This window comes from Meles meles, chromosome 19, assembly GCF_922984935.1.
Source record: "Meles meles chromosome 19, mMelMel3.1 paternal haplotype, whole genome shotgun sequence".
NCBI lineage: Eukaryota > Metazoa > Chordata > Mammalia > Carnivora > Mustelidae > Meles > Meles meles.
This window is the reverse complement of record NC_060084.1, coordinates 4,222,983-4,239,934: the sequence shown is the minus strand read 5'-3', so window position 1 is coordinate 4,239,934 and position 16,952 is coordinate 4,222,983. Positions and strand designations below refer to the sequence as shown.

The window sequence follows — 16,952 nt, the reverse complement described above, 5'->3', positions numbered from 1 at the left end:
AAGTCTGGAAAGCCGGCTAGACAAATTCTACTTAGACCAGTCCCTGCGGCTATTATCCGGAAGGAAAAAAAAAATATATTTTAATTAAGCCCCATATGCAAGCAATCAATTCCAGTTTTTCTCTTCTATTTGGTAGAATTTCCACCGGATGTGTGTTAAGATACTCTAGTCTCATAACGTTGGCGACGGGCTCACCTAGGCTTCTTCCAGTCCTGGCCCGCTTTTGTTCAGCTGGCTGGGAGGTGAACCGGAGGAGAAAGCAGATGCGTGGGTGGACGCCATCACAGGATGGGCAGAGCTGCAATGAGGAATTATTGCACCAGGCACGCACACGGGAAAAAGGCCTCCAATCAGAAGAGGGAGGGCCAGGTGTGGGGTCCTCCGCCGGCCGTCGAGGCTTGTTCCTTGGTTCTGGGTGAGGTCTCCACCTCTAACCAAGGGACCCTGACTGGAGGTGGGAGGGTGTCTAGAAATTCTCATATTCTTTTCAAAATCATTGTTTGCAAAGGTTTTACCTTGTAATGCAGAGCCCTCTACCCACAGAGCAGCCCCGAGGGTCTTGCTGGAGCCCCAGCCAGATAATCACGGATCTAGCCAAAGCCCCACACTTGACAGAAGGAAAGGAGCCAGGGGCACACAGTGAAAATCTGGGCCTGAGTGAGCACCCAGGTCACGAGCAACCGAAGCTCAGAGTGACTCTGCTATTCGCTTCCCTGGGCGGGTAGCACGGGATGGGAATTTTATAAGGGGTAAGGGCTTCCCTTGCATGTGACCACTGGGCCACTGTGTAAAGAGCTTCCTTGGTGAAACGTCAGTGTGGGAAGGACTGGGGTCAGCCTGCCGATTTGGGGGGTTAGGGGGATGGAGACATGTACCCCCCTCGGCTGGGAGGGCACCGGGGGAGTGAAAGGGAACGAGGGCTGCCCATAAGGTAAGGCGAGCTTGCGGCTAGACGCTGGTGCAGGTGCTCCCCGGGGCCAGAGCTGCCGGCACGCTGCCTGGTCTTACAGTCCGAGGGAGGCATGAACCTGGCACTTAGCAGGCCTGTGCTAAATCCTAGTGGAATGAATGAAGAGTGGGCAAGCTGTCCCCAGGGATGAAATGCTGACATGCTCACACACAAACCACATCAGATCTGCCCGTTCCTGACTGCCCATTCCTGACTGCCCATTCCTGACTGCCTCACCACCTGTGACCCAGGCCACCTCCTGTAGTGGATTTCTAATAATATGAGGGGGGAGCCCCTCATAGCCTGTCTGAGCTGCCCAGTCTCTGCCCCATGCTGGTGTCCCCGTGTGCTGCGGGGGGTACCATCTGTAGTCCAGCCACATCACCGCGTCTTCCAGCATCCACCAGAATGCCCAGAGCCTCCACTCGGCCCGCACAGCCCACCACCTTCCCATCCCTACCCCCTTTCCAGCTTCAGATCCCCAAACATTCCTCCTCATTCAACCCCTCTTGAGTCTCCATCTCAGGAGTCATTGCTCTGGTCTCATTGCCTTTATCTTGAACAACTTGGTCCTGCACCTGCTTCCTCATTGGCTGCAAAGGGCTGAATCTGTCCATGAACCAAAAGATACTAGACAAACATATTTCAGTGTCAGCGGAAGAATTACCCTCTGGTAACAAGGGTCTGGTCTGGAGAGGCAGCAAGGGGCAGACCCCGAGGCCACCCCCATGTCGGCATTGAAGCTCTCCTGCATCCGCGGTGGCTTAGCTGAGGGCAGAAAGCCAAGGTCTCGGCAGAGTTGGAGGAGCCAGCTGCAGGAACGGTTCTCTCAAGGGCCGATGCAGTGCCTTGCAAGGGTTAGCCTCAGTCAAGGCTAAGAACTGGATAATTGGAGAATATTTCCTACCAAGAGTCCAGTTGGCCAAGGAGGGCCGGCTGTGCCGGCAAGGGGCAATCCTGCCCAGGTCTTGGGCCCATTAGGAGGAATGAAGGGACATCGGCTCCCAATGTGGGGTTTAACACAGAGGCCAGTTCTGCCTTCTTGGCTGAGAGCTTCCAGAGCTGGGGAGGAGGGAACGGCATTACGAAAATGCCACTGGCTGTGGGGAGTGGAAAGGGGACATACTGGTCCCTGTTGGAACCCATGATATGGGGCTGGGTGGGGAGATCTGATCAGAAGGGTTCACAGTGACTCACCCCTCCAGCTCCTGGTGGTAGGGTGGCCCTGGACAGAGAGTCTTGGGGAGAAATGGAGGTCTGTAGGCTCGGTTCTGTGGGTGTCTGGAACCCAGCCTGGGGTGTGGAAGACGTCAGGGGAGGAAGAGTGGAGGACCGCTGAGCTGAAAGTGTGGATGCGTGGGTGATGGGCACAGAGAGAGGAAAAAGCAAGGAGCCTCAGTAAGGTCAGCAGGAACCGTGGTGGCCAGTGGGGTCAAGAATCCCAACAAACAAACACCCGTGACCTTGAGCCCCTCCTAGTTTGGGGAGTGCCCCTGGGGCCCTAGAAACATCCCGGCGGTGGTCTACACCGTGGTGTTCTCCAGCCCCGTGGGTGGTGGGCTGCGCGGTCCTGCCCTTTTCACCACGGGTTTTGAGTTAAACATATTTAGCGGGCAAGGCGGGTCCCTCCGGGGTCGGGTCGTCCACGTCACTCAGAAGCTCGTGTTCGCTGGCGGAGGCGGCCGTTTGCAGGTGGCGGAGGCGCGCGCGGAGCCGCTCCTGCTCCTTCTTGAGCTCCAGGTAGGAGTGCGAGAAGGTGTGGAAGATGGACGTGGCCGGGAAGGCCATGATGAGGATCCCACTCAGGATGCTGCTGAGGGCCACCATCTGGCCCGGCACGCTGCGCGGGACCATGTCCCCGTAGCCCACCGTCGTCATGGAGATGACGGCCCACCAGTAGGAGGCCGGGATGCTGGTGAACTCCAGGACCCGGCCGGACTCGTTCTCCGCCACGTAGACCAGCGGGGAGAAGAGGGTCACGGCCACGCAGAGGAAGAGGAGGAGCAGGCCGAACTCGCGCGTGCAGCGGCGCACCGTGAGGCCCAGCGTCTGCAGCCCCAGCGAGTGGCGGGCCAGCCGCATGACGTAGAGGATGCGCAGCGCCCGCAGCACGCGGAGCGCCAGCCCCACCTTCTCCAGGTACGAGCCCCCGCCGGGCCGCTCGCCGTCCTGCCGGGGCTCGCCGGACACGGCCAGCGACACGTAGTACGGGGAGATGGCCAGGATGTCGATGATGTTCAGGGGCCCCTGGAAGAACTGGCACTTGTCCCGGGCCTGCACGAAGCGCAGACAGAACTCCAGGGAGAACCAGGCCACGCAGACCGTCTCGACGATGAAAATGTAGTAGCACTTCTGCGAGCACTCACCCTGGGGAGGCGACAAGAGGCAGGAGGAGAGTGGTGGGCAGCAGCTCTGGGTAAGGGGGTCACGCCCAGAAGCCACTCCGGGGGTCCCCAGTGATATTGACATCAACATCAATATCCATCTGTATCAATACGGATTCCGTATCTATTCTCTATATACTACATGGTCTTTCTCTAATTTGTATATTACCTATTATCTATGTATTGTGATTAAGCTCCGTGTGCCACTCTCATCAGTCCACCCAAATCCCCTTCTTACAGACCTCTCGAGTTATGGCCCGTCAGCTCAGCCAGGGACCACCCTTTCCAGTCTCCCTGGCAGTGAGGTGTGTAGCCAAGTAACTAAGAATCCACCCACAAAATGTGAACAGAAGCGCTGTGTGCTACATCCCGTTCCTGGACTTGGGATGTTGGCGTGAGTTCCTACACTTGCTTTTTCAGTGTCTGCTTGGACACCCCCCATGACCCAGAAACCCAGCTTAGAACCTACAGACTGGACCAACGCCCCACGGGAGGATGGAGCGGGAAGGTGGAAACGATCCTGGGTCTCAGGTGAGAGCTGCCAACTCAACTTGATCCCTCTTTGCAAGAGAAATCAACATCGGTTTTTTTTTTGTTGTTGTTGGTTTTTATTCAGGGGGCAGGGGCAGAAGAAGGAGAGAGAGAATCTCAAGCAGACTCACGTCCAATGCAGAGCCGGAAACAGGGTTCCATCTCACACCCCTGAGATCACGACCTGAGCTGAAGTCAAGAGTGGGTGAGCCGTACTACCGTGGGACCTCTTTGTTACAGCAGCCAACCTTCGCCTTCACTAATATTTTTTGTGTACTGTTCCTGCTCGCTGTCACTTACGTCTCCCAGTGATGTTGTGAGAGGCAGTGTGACCCCATTTCGTGCCCAGGACATAGTTCCCAGCAGTGAAATGACTTCCCTGAGTTCACATGCAGAGCAGATGGCCTCTTAGCCACCGTATGCTATTTTGTAACTTTGTAACTTCCTTCCTGCCCTCCCCCACTCATTCATCCAACAATAAAGCATAGAGGTCTCACCTGTGCCAGGCTCCTAGGGTCTGGGGGAAACGTAATAGAGAAGCAGATGTCCTTTCTGGGAGCGTGGGGGCTGGTAAGGCCGAGAGGGCTCCAGATCCCCGGGACAGCCCTGTGATGTGTGACCACACTTGTTCACACAGGGTCTGTTTCCCTCCAGAGACCACAGCTAGAGGAGGGCTGCTGTGGATTCTCTGTTGGCATCATTCATGCTCCCTGCTTGGCTCGCAACAGAAAATTCCCCTAGCCCCTGTGCTCCTCAAAGTGTGGTCCTTGAACCCAAAGCATCAGACTCTCTTGAGATCTTCTAAGACACACAGAATCTTGGGCCCCATCGCATCCCTAAGGAACCAGAATTTGGATCTTAACAGGACTCCCTAGTGATTCAAGTGCACACCGCATCTGAGAAGCTCTGGTCTGGTGCAGTGGTTCTCAGCTTTGACTACACGTGAGAATCATCTGGAAGCTTTGAAAAACCCCCAGTATCTGGGCCAGCACCTCAGAATTCTAATTGAGTTGATCAAGGTTTGAGTCTGAGCAGTAGAATTTTCCAGAAGTCCCATAGATGATCGTTCTAATCCAAAGCCAGGGTTGAGAACTTGACTCCAAATATTACACACACACACACACACACACACACATGATGGATGAGTGAATGAATGACCCAAGCCAGTTGCCTGATTGAAAAGCAAGATGTTGATTTTGCCGCTTTCTTTGGATTAAAAACCTCTGAAGTGGAAAAAGAAATTATTTCCAGTGCCTGGGCCCACGGGAATACTGAACTGAAATGAAATGCTCTTTATGTCTGGCCGCTGGAGGAAGAGAAACAGGTGTTCTATCCCCTTCTCAGCGTGCCTGTCTGTGTCTGTGACTCGGCTTCAAGTCCCACACTTCCACCTACTCCACAGACTCACCCACCCGTTACAGACAGAGCCGGCCTGGTCAGGATAAGGGCGACAATACCTTCTCCTCTTGCTGGATTTTACAGGAAGGGGAGGAACTTCTGCAACACACGTGAGCTCTTTGCCACGACCACCTGGGGTTTTGGTTCAGCATCCGGAAGTGCTCAGGAGTTTTGGACCCTGACTTCCCAATCCTGCTGTGCCCTTGCTGTGTGACCTTGCAGCGGTCACTGTCCCTCTCTGTGCTTCAGTTTCTAATGAAGAGGTTGGAACAGAACCGGTATTTCTCAAAGCTGATTCAGTACACCCCGCACAGAATCTCCCAGAGTGCTTGTTACAAATGCAGAGTCTTGGGCTCTCATCACAAAATCCAAGGAATCTGCATTTTGGCAAGCCCTCTGGCTGGCTCCGAGGCACCTGGAGGTTTTTCAGACTCTGGGCCAGACTGTCCCTATTAGGCCACTCTTGTCACTGACATTCTGGGAGTTTTCCCCTTGGCTTAAGGATTCTCGGTAGCCTAGCAATAACCTCTGGAGACCAGTGACCCAGTAGCTCAAGAAGGTGACTTCTGAGAGGTAGGGAGGGCTCTGCGGCTCCTCCCTCTGCCTCCGGGTGGGGATTTGACTCTGCAAGGCATGCACGACCCACAACCCACGTCCCTCCTGCCCGGCCTGCTGCCTCCTCCCTGCACTGCCGCAGTCCCTCTCCCGCATCACCACCGTGCACCACTCGCTCAAATCCTGCAGCCACGCTTCCAGCGCTGGTCCTCCGAGAGATGCCCCGTTCGCGGCAGGGATGCATGAGGCCCCAGCCCAGGAAAGAATTCCCAGGTCGGCCGTGGCTGGAGGAGAATAGGAGGGAAATTAAAGACGGACTTTTTCCCTCTCTGAGGAAGCTTCTGGCGGCATTTTGTCGGCAGGATAAACAACTAATTCTGGTTGGCCCACAACTTTCCTGCTTTGAGCACAGAAAGTCCCGGTCACCAGAGCCCCTCGGTCCTGTGCAAACAGGGACGGGTGTCACCCCTCCTGGTGGGTCTTGTCCCGGCAGAAGGAGGTCTGCTCTGACTCCTTCATACGCAGTGAAGGACGCCAGTCAGGTCTACAAGGACCAGGGGGTGAGCAATGCCACACAGTGGGGGCTCCCACACGGCACGCGGGGCCGCGACAGCCGATGCAGAAAGAGATGCCCTCTGTGTTTCCGTCTGTGTGACATTCGAGATGGTGGACCAAATCACCGTCACAGTGGCCACTTCTGGGTGGGGTAGGGTTCCGCCATGAAGGAAGATGAGACAGCTTTCTGGGGGAATGGGAGTTTCCTACATTAAACAGGGTGTGGGTGACGCGGGTGCCTAAGTGGTTCCGCTGTTCAGTTAAGATCTGTGCGTTTCATTGTGTGTACCTTTCCCCTGTCACACTGTAAAATGAAACAGAAATGAACAACAGTAATAAAAAGAGATCGGGGTCGGGAGGGAGTGGGGCGAGAAAGAACAAGAGTGACTCATTGTGGAAACGGAGTCATGGGTTCTCGGAAGTTCAACACTATTGCATTCACTTTGTGAATGCCCAGCATTTTCCACCATGAAGAGTTAAAAAAAATCAATCAGGGTCAGAAATCAAAGGACAATCAGCTGCCACTCCTCACTCCCTGGGAAGGCTGGGAGTGTAAAGACAGAAAGTCGTAAGTGTCGGTGACCTCCACCATTCTGGTGGGAATGGAAATGGCGCAGCTGCTGCGGAAAACAGGTTGGTGGTTCCCCCCAAATTGAACATGTGTTGGGCACCTGGGTGGCGTGGTCGGTTAAGTGCCCGACTCTTGGTTTCAGCTTCAGGTCATGGTCTCAGCACGGAGTCTGCGTATGACTCTCTTGCCCTCTCTCTCTGCGCCCCCCCCCATAAAATAAATCTTTAAAAAACATTTTTTTAAGTCAAACACACGTTGGCCATATGACCCAATGATTCTGTACTTGGGTATATACCAGGAGGACGTGAAAACATCCATCCACCCAAAAACTTGTCCGTGAATGTCCACAGCTGCATCTTTCCCAGCAGCCAAAAGCAGAATCAATGGAAAGCCCCATCAACTGATGAATGAGTGACCAAAATGAGCTCTAGCTATATGATGGGATATGACTCAGCCCTAAAAAGGAAGGACTGACACACGCGAGAGCCTGGGTGAGCCTTGACAACCTTCTGCTTCAGACCCCAAAAGCCAGATGCCGCATGGTTCCATTTATAGGGAATGTCCAGAGAAGGCAACTTGTGGGGACAGAAGTACATGGATGGTTTCAGGGGCTGGGAGGATGGGGGAGAATGGGAAGCACCTAGAAGCGGGGGCAGGGTTGCTCTGTGGGAGGATGAAAATGCTCTGGGACAGAAGTGATGGTCGCACAATTGTACACTAAAAACCACGGATGTGAGCACTTTAAAGGGGTGCCTATTAGGATGTGAATTATACCTCAATAAGAAGCCGGGGCCCAAGCCCGAGCTGACCAGGTCGGCTGGGTGAGGCACTCAGGGGTCCCACAACTTTGTCCCAACCCTTTTCTCAAAGCTTGGGAGTGGAGTGACTCATAAGGGCTCCGGGGTCAGAGGACGGGCAGGGCTTTCCGAGGGCAAGGCCACTGGCCCTGGGTGTCCATATGGGCAGGCTGTCCCATGGATGCTACAGGTACAAGAAGGGCCAGTTCGGGAAACACCACCTGGGAGAGACTTGGGGCCAAGGTCTTGACCTTGGAGCTTTTCTCACACCCCACGACCTGGGAAATAGGGCCCAAATCGGCCACTTCCCCATCCTGGTAGCTTAGTGCTGGTCTCCAACCACTCAGCAGCTCGGGCTTTCTCTTTTCTGCCTGTGAATTCATGCCCAGAGAGGGAGGGAGAGGTCAAGAGAGACAGAGCAGGTGTTCAATCCAAGTGGCCTCTGGTCCAGGGCTGCCTCCTGGCCCTGCTGACTCATTCTTCTTCCCGGCTTCTCCTTTCCCCCAGGAGCTGGTCCTCTCTGCCCTCTCTCCCCTCCGTTCTGCCCCTTCCTGCCCTCTCCATCTTCTCCCTCCCAGCTGCCCCACTCCCCAGCCCTGGGACACAGAGGCTCTGGAAGTGTAGGCAGAAGGGTTTGGGCACGGAGACAGGGAAGCATGACGAAGCAGAACAGGGGAACTACCGTGAGTCAAGAAAAGGGGGTCCTGTCTAGGAGATGGGGATTACTTCTTGCTGGCCCACGTATAGGGAGTCTAAGCTGGAAGGTGGAAAAAAAAACCCAAACCAAAAAAGCAGGTTAAGAAGAATTCCCTAGAACAATCATCAAATATCACAGGGAGCACAGGGAAGCTCCCGGGAGCCTGACAGCTCTTCATGGAGCTGATTCAAGATCCAAGAAAGGGGCAGGGGAGGACAGGCTGGCTCTAGTGTGAGGCTTTTCCTGAAACTGTCCCCCCCGAGGGTGGCATGCCGTACCCACACAAGGAGGGCATCGCTCCCATGAGGGGCCCCCTAGTTCCGCCTGATCTTTAAAAAATCTGCCTGTGCCTTCCTTCCCCGGGGCCTTCGCAAGATGCTGAAACCACAGACAGACAGGAGGGAAAACGCTTTGTGCAGCTGTCATCAGGGTGCCTCTCCCGCAGCGAGGTCCCCAAAGGGCCCCGGCAAACCTCTGGGGCAGGACTAGAATCTAAAGTGGAGGAGGAAGGAGCGAAGGCTGAGCTGTTGGGGGTGATGAGGATGCAGGAGGCTGGCTGAGGACAAAGCAAAAGCTGGCACCTTGCACCCCCCTCTCCACCCACTCCCCTCGGTCATATGTGTGACAGTCCTCAGGCACCCCTGACTGCCATAAAAGAGAAACAAATGGTTAACTTGCAGAGATCACAGTCCTGCAAGACAGGAGTCTCTCTCGGTTTACCAATGTCCTGGAGATTTACAGCAAAGAAGCTATTTGAACAACAGCACAATTTCCAGAGGCAAATAACTCAGTCCCTCAAGCCCTAAATAAAGTTAAATTTCTTCTAAACCCAAATCTCACTGACAAGGACACTTGATGGGAGAAATGTGAAACTTTATCTCTACATCTCCAAGATAGTGTCGAGAATCATTCCCCAGCATATGGCCCATGGATATACATCTAAAGGGTCTCACAAGAAGATTTTTATTATTGGTAATGAATAACCTTTTCCCCAGACAGCAGCTAGCCCCTCAAGGTCCTGGAGACCTTGCTTCCAAAATTCCTTAGAGACTAACATCACCCCCCTTTGTTCTCACCTACCCAACTCCTGTGTATATAATCAACCACTCCTCAGGATAATGGGGCAACAGTTCTTCCTGCCCAGGGGTCCTATCCCCGTGCTTTAATAAACCACCATTTTGCACCAAAGATGTCTCAAGAATTCTTTCTTGGTCATCCGCTCCGGACCTCAGCCCACCAAACCTCACCTAGGTTCTAGAACTTCATCAGGGGGAGAGCAGTTTCTGCCTGGCCTGGCCCCTGCTGGGTCTCTGGCGCAGAGGAGGCCCTTGGGAAAGGTCTGCTGAGCGCAAGAACAAATGAAGAACGAAACAGAGACGACACCTGAACCACTGGCTGCTGACCCTGCCGCTGCTGTCTGGGTTCCACGGAGCCAGGAGAGGCTGATGAGCAAAGCAGGTGGAGGGGTTGGAGGGGCGTGAGGAGGGGCCCTAAGGGTGCGTGAACATGGCCGGCGATGGCTTCGTGCTGGCAGGAGCACGCTGCATGGGAATTTAGAGTCCTCAGCACCAGCTTCTGAGTAAGGTGAGGAAACGGAGGCCCAGAGCAAGAGAGGGCTCATCGGAGGGCAGAGGGCGGAGGGCAGAGCCACGGAGAGGGGGTTCTCTGCCGTAGGGAGCTAGAGATTTTGAGGACCTAGGGAGGAGCAGAGAGGGAGAGGTCAAGAGAGACGGAGCAGGTGTTCAATCCAAGCGGCAGTGACCTCCGGCCTCCCCCAGAGAGAGGGGAGCGCCCTGACCGGCAGAGCTGCCCAGCGGGGAGCGTGGGAAAGGTGCTGGGAACGAAGGGCAGGGGAGTCATGACAGAGGACGCAGGCAGAGGAAAACACGGAAACGGCAGCACGCTGCCCTGGAAGATGGGATAAACATAATGGATGTAGAGACCAGGGACTATTACTGGGCCCTAAGAAGGACGGAGCCTGCACACACCACGCCGAGTGACGGAAGCTGGTCCCCAAAAAGCCCAGCACGGAAAGCTGGTGCTGTCCTAAGGAGTCAGGTTTTAGAACCAGCTGGTACGTGAGCTCAAATCCGGGCTCTACCGCGTAACTAACAGTGAGCTTTGGAAAGGGATAAAACTTGGCCGAGCCTCAGTTTCCTCGCCTGCAAAACGGGGGCAGTAGTCGTATCCATTTCCCAAGCTGTTGCAAGGACTAAGTCCGTGGGTCAGATGCCAGCCTCTGGAAGGGCACGTAATAAGCATCGGTTCTTTCTTCCCTTGGGGGACGAGCTCTTCCGAGGAAACCAGAAAAGGCCGGAAGCACCTGGCAGGTGCTCAAGCATTTGGCACGGTCCTTCTTGTCCACGCCACCTCCCCTTCCTCCGTTTTACTTTACCAACCTGCAGTGCAGACCCTTCTCTCCAAGTGCCCAGTTTACTGCACGGGAGGTCGCTGGAAGAAGGTAGGAGAAAAAAACCAAAGGAAAGCTGCCTCTTCCCCCAGCACGGCACTGTGTCTGATGGAGGAGGTCTGTGGGTCCCAGCCCTGGCATGTCTGTCCACCCACGCGGCAGTAATTCATCTGAGCAGATGCTGCTGGGCCCTCCAGGCCGATGTGGCCCCCAGCTGTCCCGGCTGGGCCTGCTCCCAGAAGCATCTGGCCAGATGAACATCCCTGAGGGCAAATACGAATTATCGGACACGCTTGGTGCCGGAGAGAACATTGTCTTTTTATGTAAATGGAAGGCACAGTTTTGAAAAAACAAAGACCGCCTCCCCAGCCTCCTGCTTCTCTAAATTACCATCTAAACAGGGAAACAATTTTTTGGAGGGCAGCTCCTCGCAGCCTCTCCCCAGGCAGCAAGCTCACACGAAAGTGGTTTCTGGTTTCCGCAAGGTGAAAACGGAGAGATGTATCCTGGGTGTGGGCATCAGCCCCTTTGATCCTAGGAGCAAAGGGCAGCCCGGCTCCTGGGCTCAGACTTGGGGCTGCTGGTCCTGCCGGCCTCCGGGTGACCTCTGATTTGATCTCCTGAGTTCCCTACCAACCAAGCCTGGGTTCAGACCTTGGGTAATCTGCAAAGCATTAGGCTTTGAGAAGACCTTGTCTCTCTGCACGGTCTAAATCCTGGCTTCCAGGAAATCCCTGAGGAACAGGTTTATGGAAATTAAGGGGTCTTTTCTCAGCAGCTCGGATCAAGGGCACCCTTCTGGGAGCGGGGGACAAAAGCTGTTTATTTGGTCCTACTTTTTTACTGTAGTGTCCAAGTGTAAATATTTCTGCGAAAAAGACTCTTAAATCACATGATTTGGTGCTAAAGGATAAAACAATGTCTCCGTTTGGAGCTACAGTCCTTCCCCTTGGGGAAAAAAAGCTATTTGAAAGTGGAAAGGTTTTGCTGGGTTTGCTTTAGGACAAAACATTTATAGGTTGCATGACATACATTTTATTCACTAAATATTTATTGAGACTACCCTATGTAAGGGGTAGGTTCTCCATCTAAGTCCTTTCTTTCTGGAAAGTTCTCTGATCCTACCATATTGCCCTGGAATATACCTTTAAGGGAAGGGAACTTCTGTGGGCTGACAACGATTATGGGCCATATGCAGGATTCATTATCTTATGCATGTGTTCTCTTTATCAGCTCCCTCTGTCTGCCACATTGTAAATTCCATAATTAGGGTAATGGGGAGCTATGGAGGAATGTAGAGCAGGACAGGAGCAACAGTTTCAATCAGGAAACAAATCCAGTTCTTAGTTCAAAGCTCTCCAATAAATGTCCCAATGAAATGTTAAGCTCTTATCTCATTTCTCAGACTCCCTGGCCCCTGGGGGTGTCCCACAACTTCCTGGAAAAAGAGTTCAGGAGTGGGCAAGAACTCCTTTCTGCTGTTGCTTCCTGGGGCAGTCACTTAGAAGTTAACTCTTCTCTGAGTTCCCCATGCAGTGAGACTGACTGAGGGGCTCAGGAGCCAAGCAACCAGCAGGAATCTTGGCCCTCGTCTGTATTCTTGCTCTCTAACTCCAAGAAAGCTGAAGTCCCCCTGCCTTGCTTTCTCCACCTGAACATGGAGCCGGGATGCCCATGAGAACGTTGGCTCAAGAAGGCAGGGATTCGGGCCAGGAACAGGGCATGGCACAGAGTAGCTGCTCAATAAACACGAAACGAGTGCACCCTGTGTGTGAACCCTCACCCCGATGTTACCCATTTTACGGAGGAAGAAACAGGTTCAGAGAGGTGAAGCAGTTTGCCTGCAGGCCCAGAGCTGGGAGCGGCCCACAGCAGCAGGCAGGAGTAGCTTTGTGAATCCCAAGCCCACTGGGAGGCGGAGCCACTTCATGACCTTTGCGGGCCCCAAGGCCTTCCCCCCCAACCCCCACACACAAAAAATTAAAATTAAAAATGTTCACAACTGCACCGACCTAAAATTGCCTCCAATGCTCGCTAGACAACAATCTCTTTCTCTGGTGTTTTAGAAGATACTTAGACGTTTATGCGGGCCCTAAGTCTCGGGGGCGGGGTGGGCGTGGGCGGGCGCGGTCAGGGGCCACTCACCTTGTCCTCCTCCGCCCTCAGCTCGGGCATGGTGCTGACGCACAGGCTGACCGCGGTGGTGGCCACGAAGAGGATGGACAGACAAGCGAAGACCTTGCCCGGGAGCCCCGAGCGCGGGTTTTCCACCGTCTCGCGCAGCCAGTGCATGAAGACCCCCCAGCGCGAGGGGTCCCCCGCGGGGCGCCGCGCCTCCCGCCGCAGGTGCAGCGTCTCCTGCTGCCGCAGCTCGGCCAGCTCCTCCAGCCGGCGCAGCAGCTCGCGCAGGCAGCACTTCTCCAGGCGCGCCTCCTCGATGCCCCAGTAGGCCAGCTCCTCCCGGAAGGCCAGCACGCACGTCTCCCGCAGCAGCGCCAGCCTGCCGGCCGCCAGGAAGCTCACGATCATGCCGAAGGCGCTGGGGCTGCGGTCGAAGAAGAACTCCTGGTTGTCCTCGTCGTAGTCGTCGCAGAGCTGCGCGATCTCCTCGTGGCTGCGGCACAGCCGGAGCCTGCTCAGGCGGCTCAGCGGGAACTCGTCCAGGGTGCTCCAGGGGAGCACGTACCGCCTGCCCCCGACGTTGACCAGGATCTCCTTCTTCAGGTCGGCGGCCGGGGACGCGTCCAGGGCGCCCACCCTGCGGGCCCTCCGGTAGTACAGCCCCTTGGCGGCGGACCGCGGCAGGCGGCCGGGCAGGAGCTGGCTCAGGGGGCTGCAGGAGCCCAGGCGCAGGTGTCCGGGAGGCAGGCCCCTGGCTCGGAAGGGGGTGGGCATCGCCGGAGATGGCCTGCACCCGGGGGAGGGCGGCAAGACAACGGGGAGAGATCAGCCTTGGGCCGGGGTCCTAGACAGCACGCTGCTAATGCATCTTTCCTTTTCCCCATCTTCCACCCAACGCAGACTTCCTGAGCACCCATTAGGTGCCCGGGGTCTACCTGTGACCCGAAGGAGATGCCAGCATCCCTTCCCTGGTCAGAGCTGAGCCACTCCCAGGCTCTGTGGTCTTGGGCTTGTGGCTTAACCTCTCTGATCTCAGCTTCATTCATGCCAAGGACAAGACTTGTGCCACTCTTAGAAGGTACAGTTGGAAGAAGAGAGCTTACGCGTGGCAGAGTTTCTCGGGTTCACGGCCAGGTTCCGATCCCTTAGGGACGGTTGGCACAGGTGGGCTACTCAGCCCCTCTGAACCTTTCGCCTCATCCGTACAGGGGCTGGGGTCGTCTGACGGCCCACCTCACTGGGCACGGGGAGGGTTACGTGTGGTAATACACATGAGGCGTTTATTCGGAACACTTCCAGATGCTTCTGAGGTGCCAGCACCGATCCACATGCTTCCTGTATGTTAACGCACCCCGGCACCTCCATGAGGTCAACAGTAGCGTCCCCATTTCACAGATGAGGACACGGAGGCCCGGAGAGCTTAAGTAACAGAGAAGGTGATGGTGTTTGGCACAGCTCTGCCTCCCAGGAGCGGCTCCGCCGTGATCTTTTTCCTTCTTTGTTTAAAGATTTTATTTATTTATTTGACAGAGCGAGGGATCACAAGCAGGCAGAGCAGCCGGCAGAGAGAATGGGGGAAGCAGGCTTCCCGCCGAGCAGAGAGCCCGATGCGGGGCTCGATCCCAGGACCCTGGGATCCTAAGCCAAAAGCAGAGGCTTTAACCCACTGAGCCACCCAGGAGCCCCACCACAATGATAGTGTTTCCTTCCTCCTTTGGAGGACTTGTCCCTCTGTGCTCACGGGGCGCTTGCCTCAGCCACCCTTGTTGTGTAACCTTGAACCAGTGACTGCCCCTCTCTGGGCCTCGGTCTTGTTATCTGCACCGTGAAGGGGCCTCTAATGCTCTCTCCACTTCAGAACTATTTGAGGCCCTTGACTGCGGATACGAGGTTTAGATGGAGCCCATGCATTTAAAAAACCATCTCCCCAACCCTGTCCTCCTGGGCATCCCGCAACCACTTCCTACACTCTTCATTCCAGCCACAGCTGTTTCCAAGGCATCTATAACCTTACATGCCGATCGGGGCTCCGATCCAGGGAGGAACTCGGCCGCTGAATGGAAATCAAAGTTCCTCTCAATTCCGAGCCGGCTGGATTCCGGCAGGCAGCGAGGAGTTGAATCACAGCCCGTGCGTTTCACACTTGCTCACCACACAGCGTTCTGTTACTCCACATATGCGTTCCTTCCTTTACAACGGATGGCCGGAGGAAGAGGACCCGCCTGCAGAGGGAAGACTCTTCTGAAATCTGGGGAGACCCTCCTGAGTGTTCTCATCTTCCCAGGGCAACCCCCCAGACCCAGGGAGCTGAAGTGACTCGTCCAAGGTCACACGGCGAATCCGAGTCCAACCCAGGACTCTGTCTCCCAGCCTGGGGCTCCTTCCAGAACACCGCTTGTCCCGCCTCCCCCAAATCCTTCTGCCCTGTCTGCATTCACCCCACTAACCCAACTTTGCGATCCACTGCCCCCCTCCAACGGCCGACACAGAAAGCTCTGCCCAGAGCTCAGGAAAGGTACTTGTTCAAAGCAGCCCTTTGGACAAGGCTGTTCACAGCGGCCCCCAAGCCCCCAGCCCTGCAGCAAACTCGAACTTCTTCCCCCCGAAGTTTGACTCACCTTCCTGTCTCAGGGAGCCCTTTTCCAGCTGTTTCTCTGCCGGGCCGGGGGAGCCCGCGTCTCGATGGCCAGGGGAGAGATGAGTTCGCGGTGGAGATGCAGCAGAAGAAAAGAAAAATTCCAAACACGGCAGTTTCTGGCAGAGTTAGTTTCCAACCTCTCTTCTCTTGCCTCTTCCTGAAAGTACATTTCATTCCGCATCTCTCTCCAGCAGCTGCGGAACAGCCCTGGGGCAGCGGGCTGGGGTTTTTACAAGGACCCGAAGCCCCTTCTCCCCGGGAGAGGTGAGAGTCCTCGGGGTTCGTGCTGGGAGGGAGCCAGCCAGCTGGGCTCTGCGCTCAGAGCCCCACAGGGACAGCCGCTGTGGTCCTGCAAGAGAGGCGGGGGCGGGGGTGGGGGGGAATGGGAATGGCTCAGAAATAATCTCTCCATCACCAGGCTGCCGGGAGCAGCAGCAGCCGCCCAGCTCTGCCAACTGCCTGGGAGGCGAGGAGAGCTGTCCTTCCCTCCCCTCCAAGGAGGAGCCTCCCTCGGAGGGAGCAGAGGGCAAGTTGGGACCGGGATGTCTGCAGCTACCTGTCCCCGCACTCTGGAAGCTCCCTGGTTAGGGGGTGCTGATGATGGGGAGGTGTTCTGGGAAAGGCTGCCAGAGGAACTCTCCTGCTTCTCACCAGCCCAGGGATGGGCTCAGTCCAAGAAGCCCAGGAGCCAAGAGCTCCCTCTGGGTGGGAGCTCCAGAGGAGGAGGGGAGGGGTGAGTGTGGAGGGCCTCCCCCCCCCCCCGCCCTCCCGCATCCCCTGGTCCCATGTGAATGGCTGTGTGACCTTGGGCAGGTCCCTTGGTGCCTCTGAACCTCAGTTTCCTTGTTCGGAAAATGTATGGGAATGAGAAGGGTTCAGAGAGATCCTGTTGTGGGTCCGGCTTCCTGGTTGGCGAAGAGGAAGAGGCGCAGTTTCGAGACCTGGGTCCTAGCCTCGGCTCTCCACCGCCGTGCTGTGTGTCCTTGGTCAGTGCCTTCACCTCTCTGGGCCTCAGTTTTCTCACTGGTCAGAGGAGGACAGTCATAGCCGTGATGGTGCAGAGCCGTCTTCCCCTGTAGGTGCTCGACGTACCTTGGCTCTACTTAATTTTCTTAAGAGGTTCTGGGGCCTGGTCTCTTGGCTTCTGAAGGTGAGTTATCATCCGTTCCGTTTTGCAGATGAGGCCTGGAGGTCCAGGCCAGAGGTTTGCTCAAGGTCACCTTGCTAGCTGGAATCTGCGCATGGCAGAGACTTTGAGTTCTGATGCCAGGGTTTGGGAGCGGAGACCGTCCAGGCGTGGGCCTTTCACAGCTACCTGGGGGGTGGCAGCAGCTGGTGGCCTCAGT

The 16,952-nt window shown here is 55.7% G+C and overlaps 1 protein-coding gene across 1 annotated transcript; it reads right to left on the bottom strand.

Moving 5' to 3' along the window:
• Positions 1 to 1,889: 1,889 nt before the first annotated feature.
• On the bottom strand, positions 1,890 to 15,780 carry KCNG4 (potassium voltage-gated channel modifier subfamily G member 4). Its single transcript, XM_045988074.1, has 3 exons — positions 15,587 to 15,780; positions 12,993 to 13,755; positions 1,890 to 3,316 (listed from the first exon to the last, which is right to left on the bottom strand). The coding sequence occupies exons 1-3, from the start codon at positions 15,778 to 15,780 to the stop codon at positions 2,546 to 2,548; spliced, it is 1,728 nt and encodes a 575-aa protein (XP_045844030.1). The 3' UTR covers positions 1,890 to 2,545.
• Between the last annotated feature and the right edge of the window lie 1,172 nt (positions 15,781 to 16,952).

Excerpts from the sequence above, each read along its gene's own strand:
- KCNG4 (XM_045988074.1), bottom strand. The coding sequence starts at position 15,780 with ATGAAATGTACTTTCAGGAAGAGGCAAGAGAAGAGAGGTTGGAAACTA. Across the intron at positions 13,756-15,586 it reads GGGCTCCCTGAGACAGGAAG|GCCATCTCCGGCGATGCCCA; the intron begins GTGAGTCAAACT and ends CCCCGGGTGCAG. Across the intron at positions 3,317-12,992 it reads TGAGGGCGGAGGAGGACAAG|GGTGAGTGCTCGCAGAAGTG; the intron begins GTGAGTGGCCCC and ends TCGCCTCCCCAG.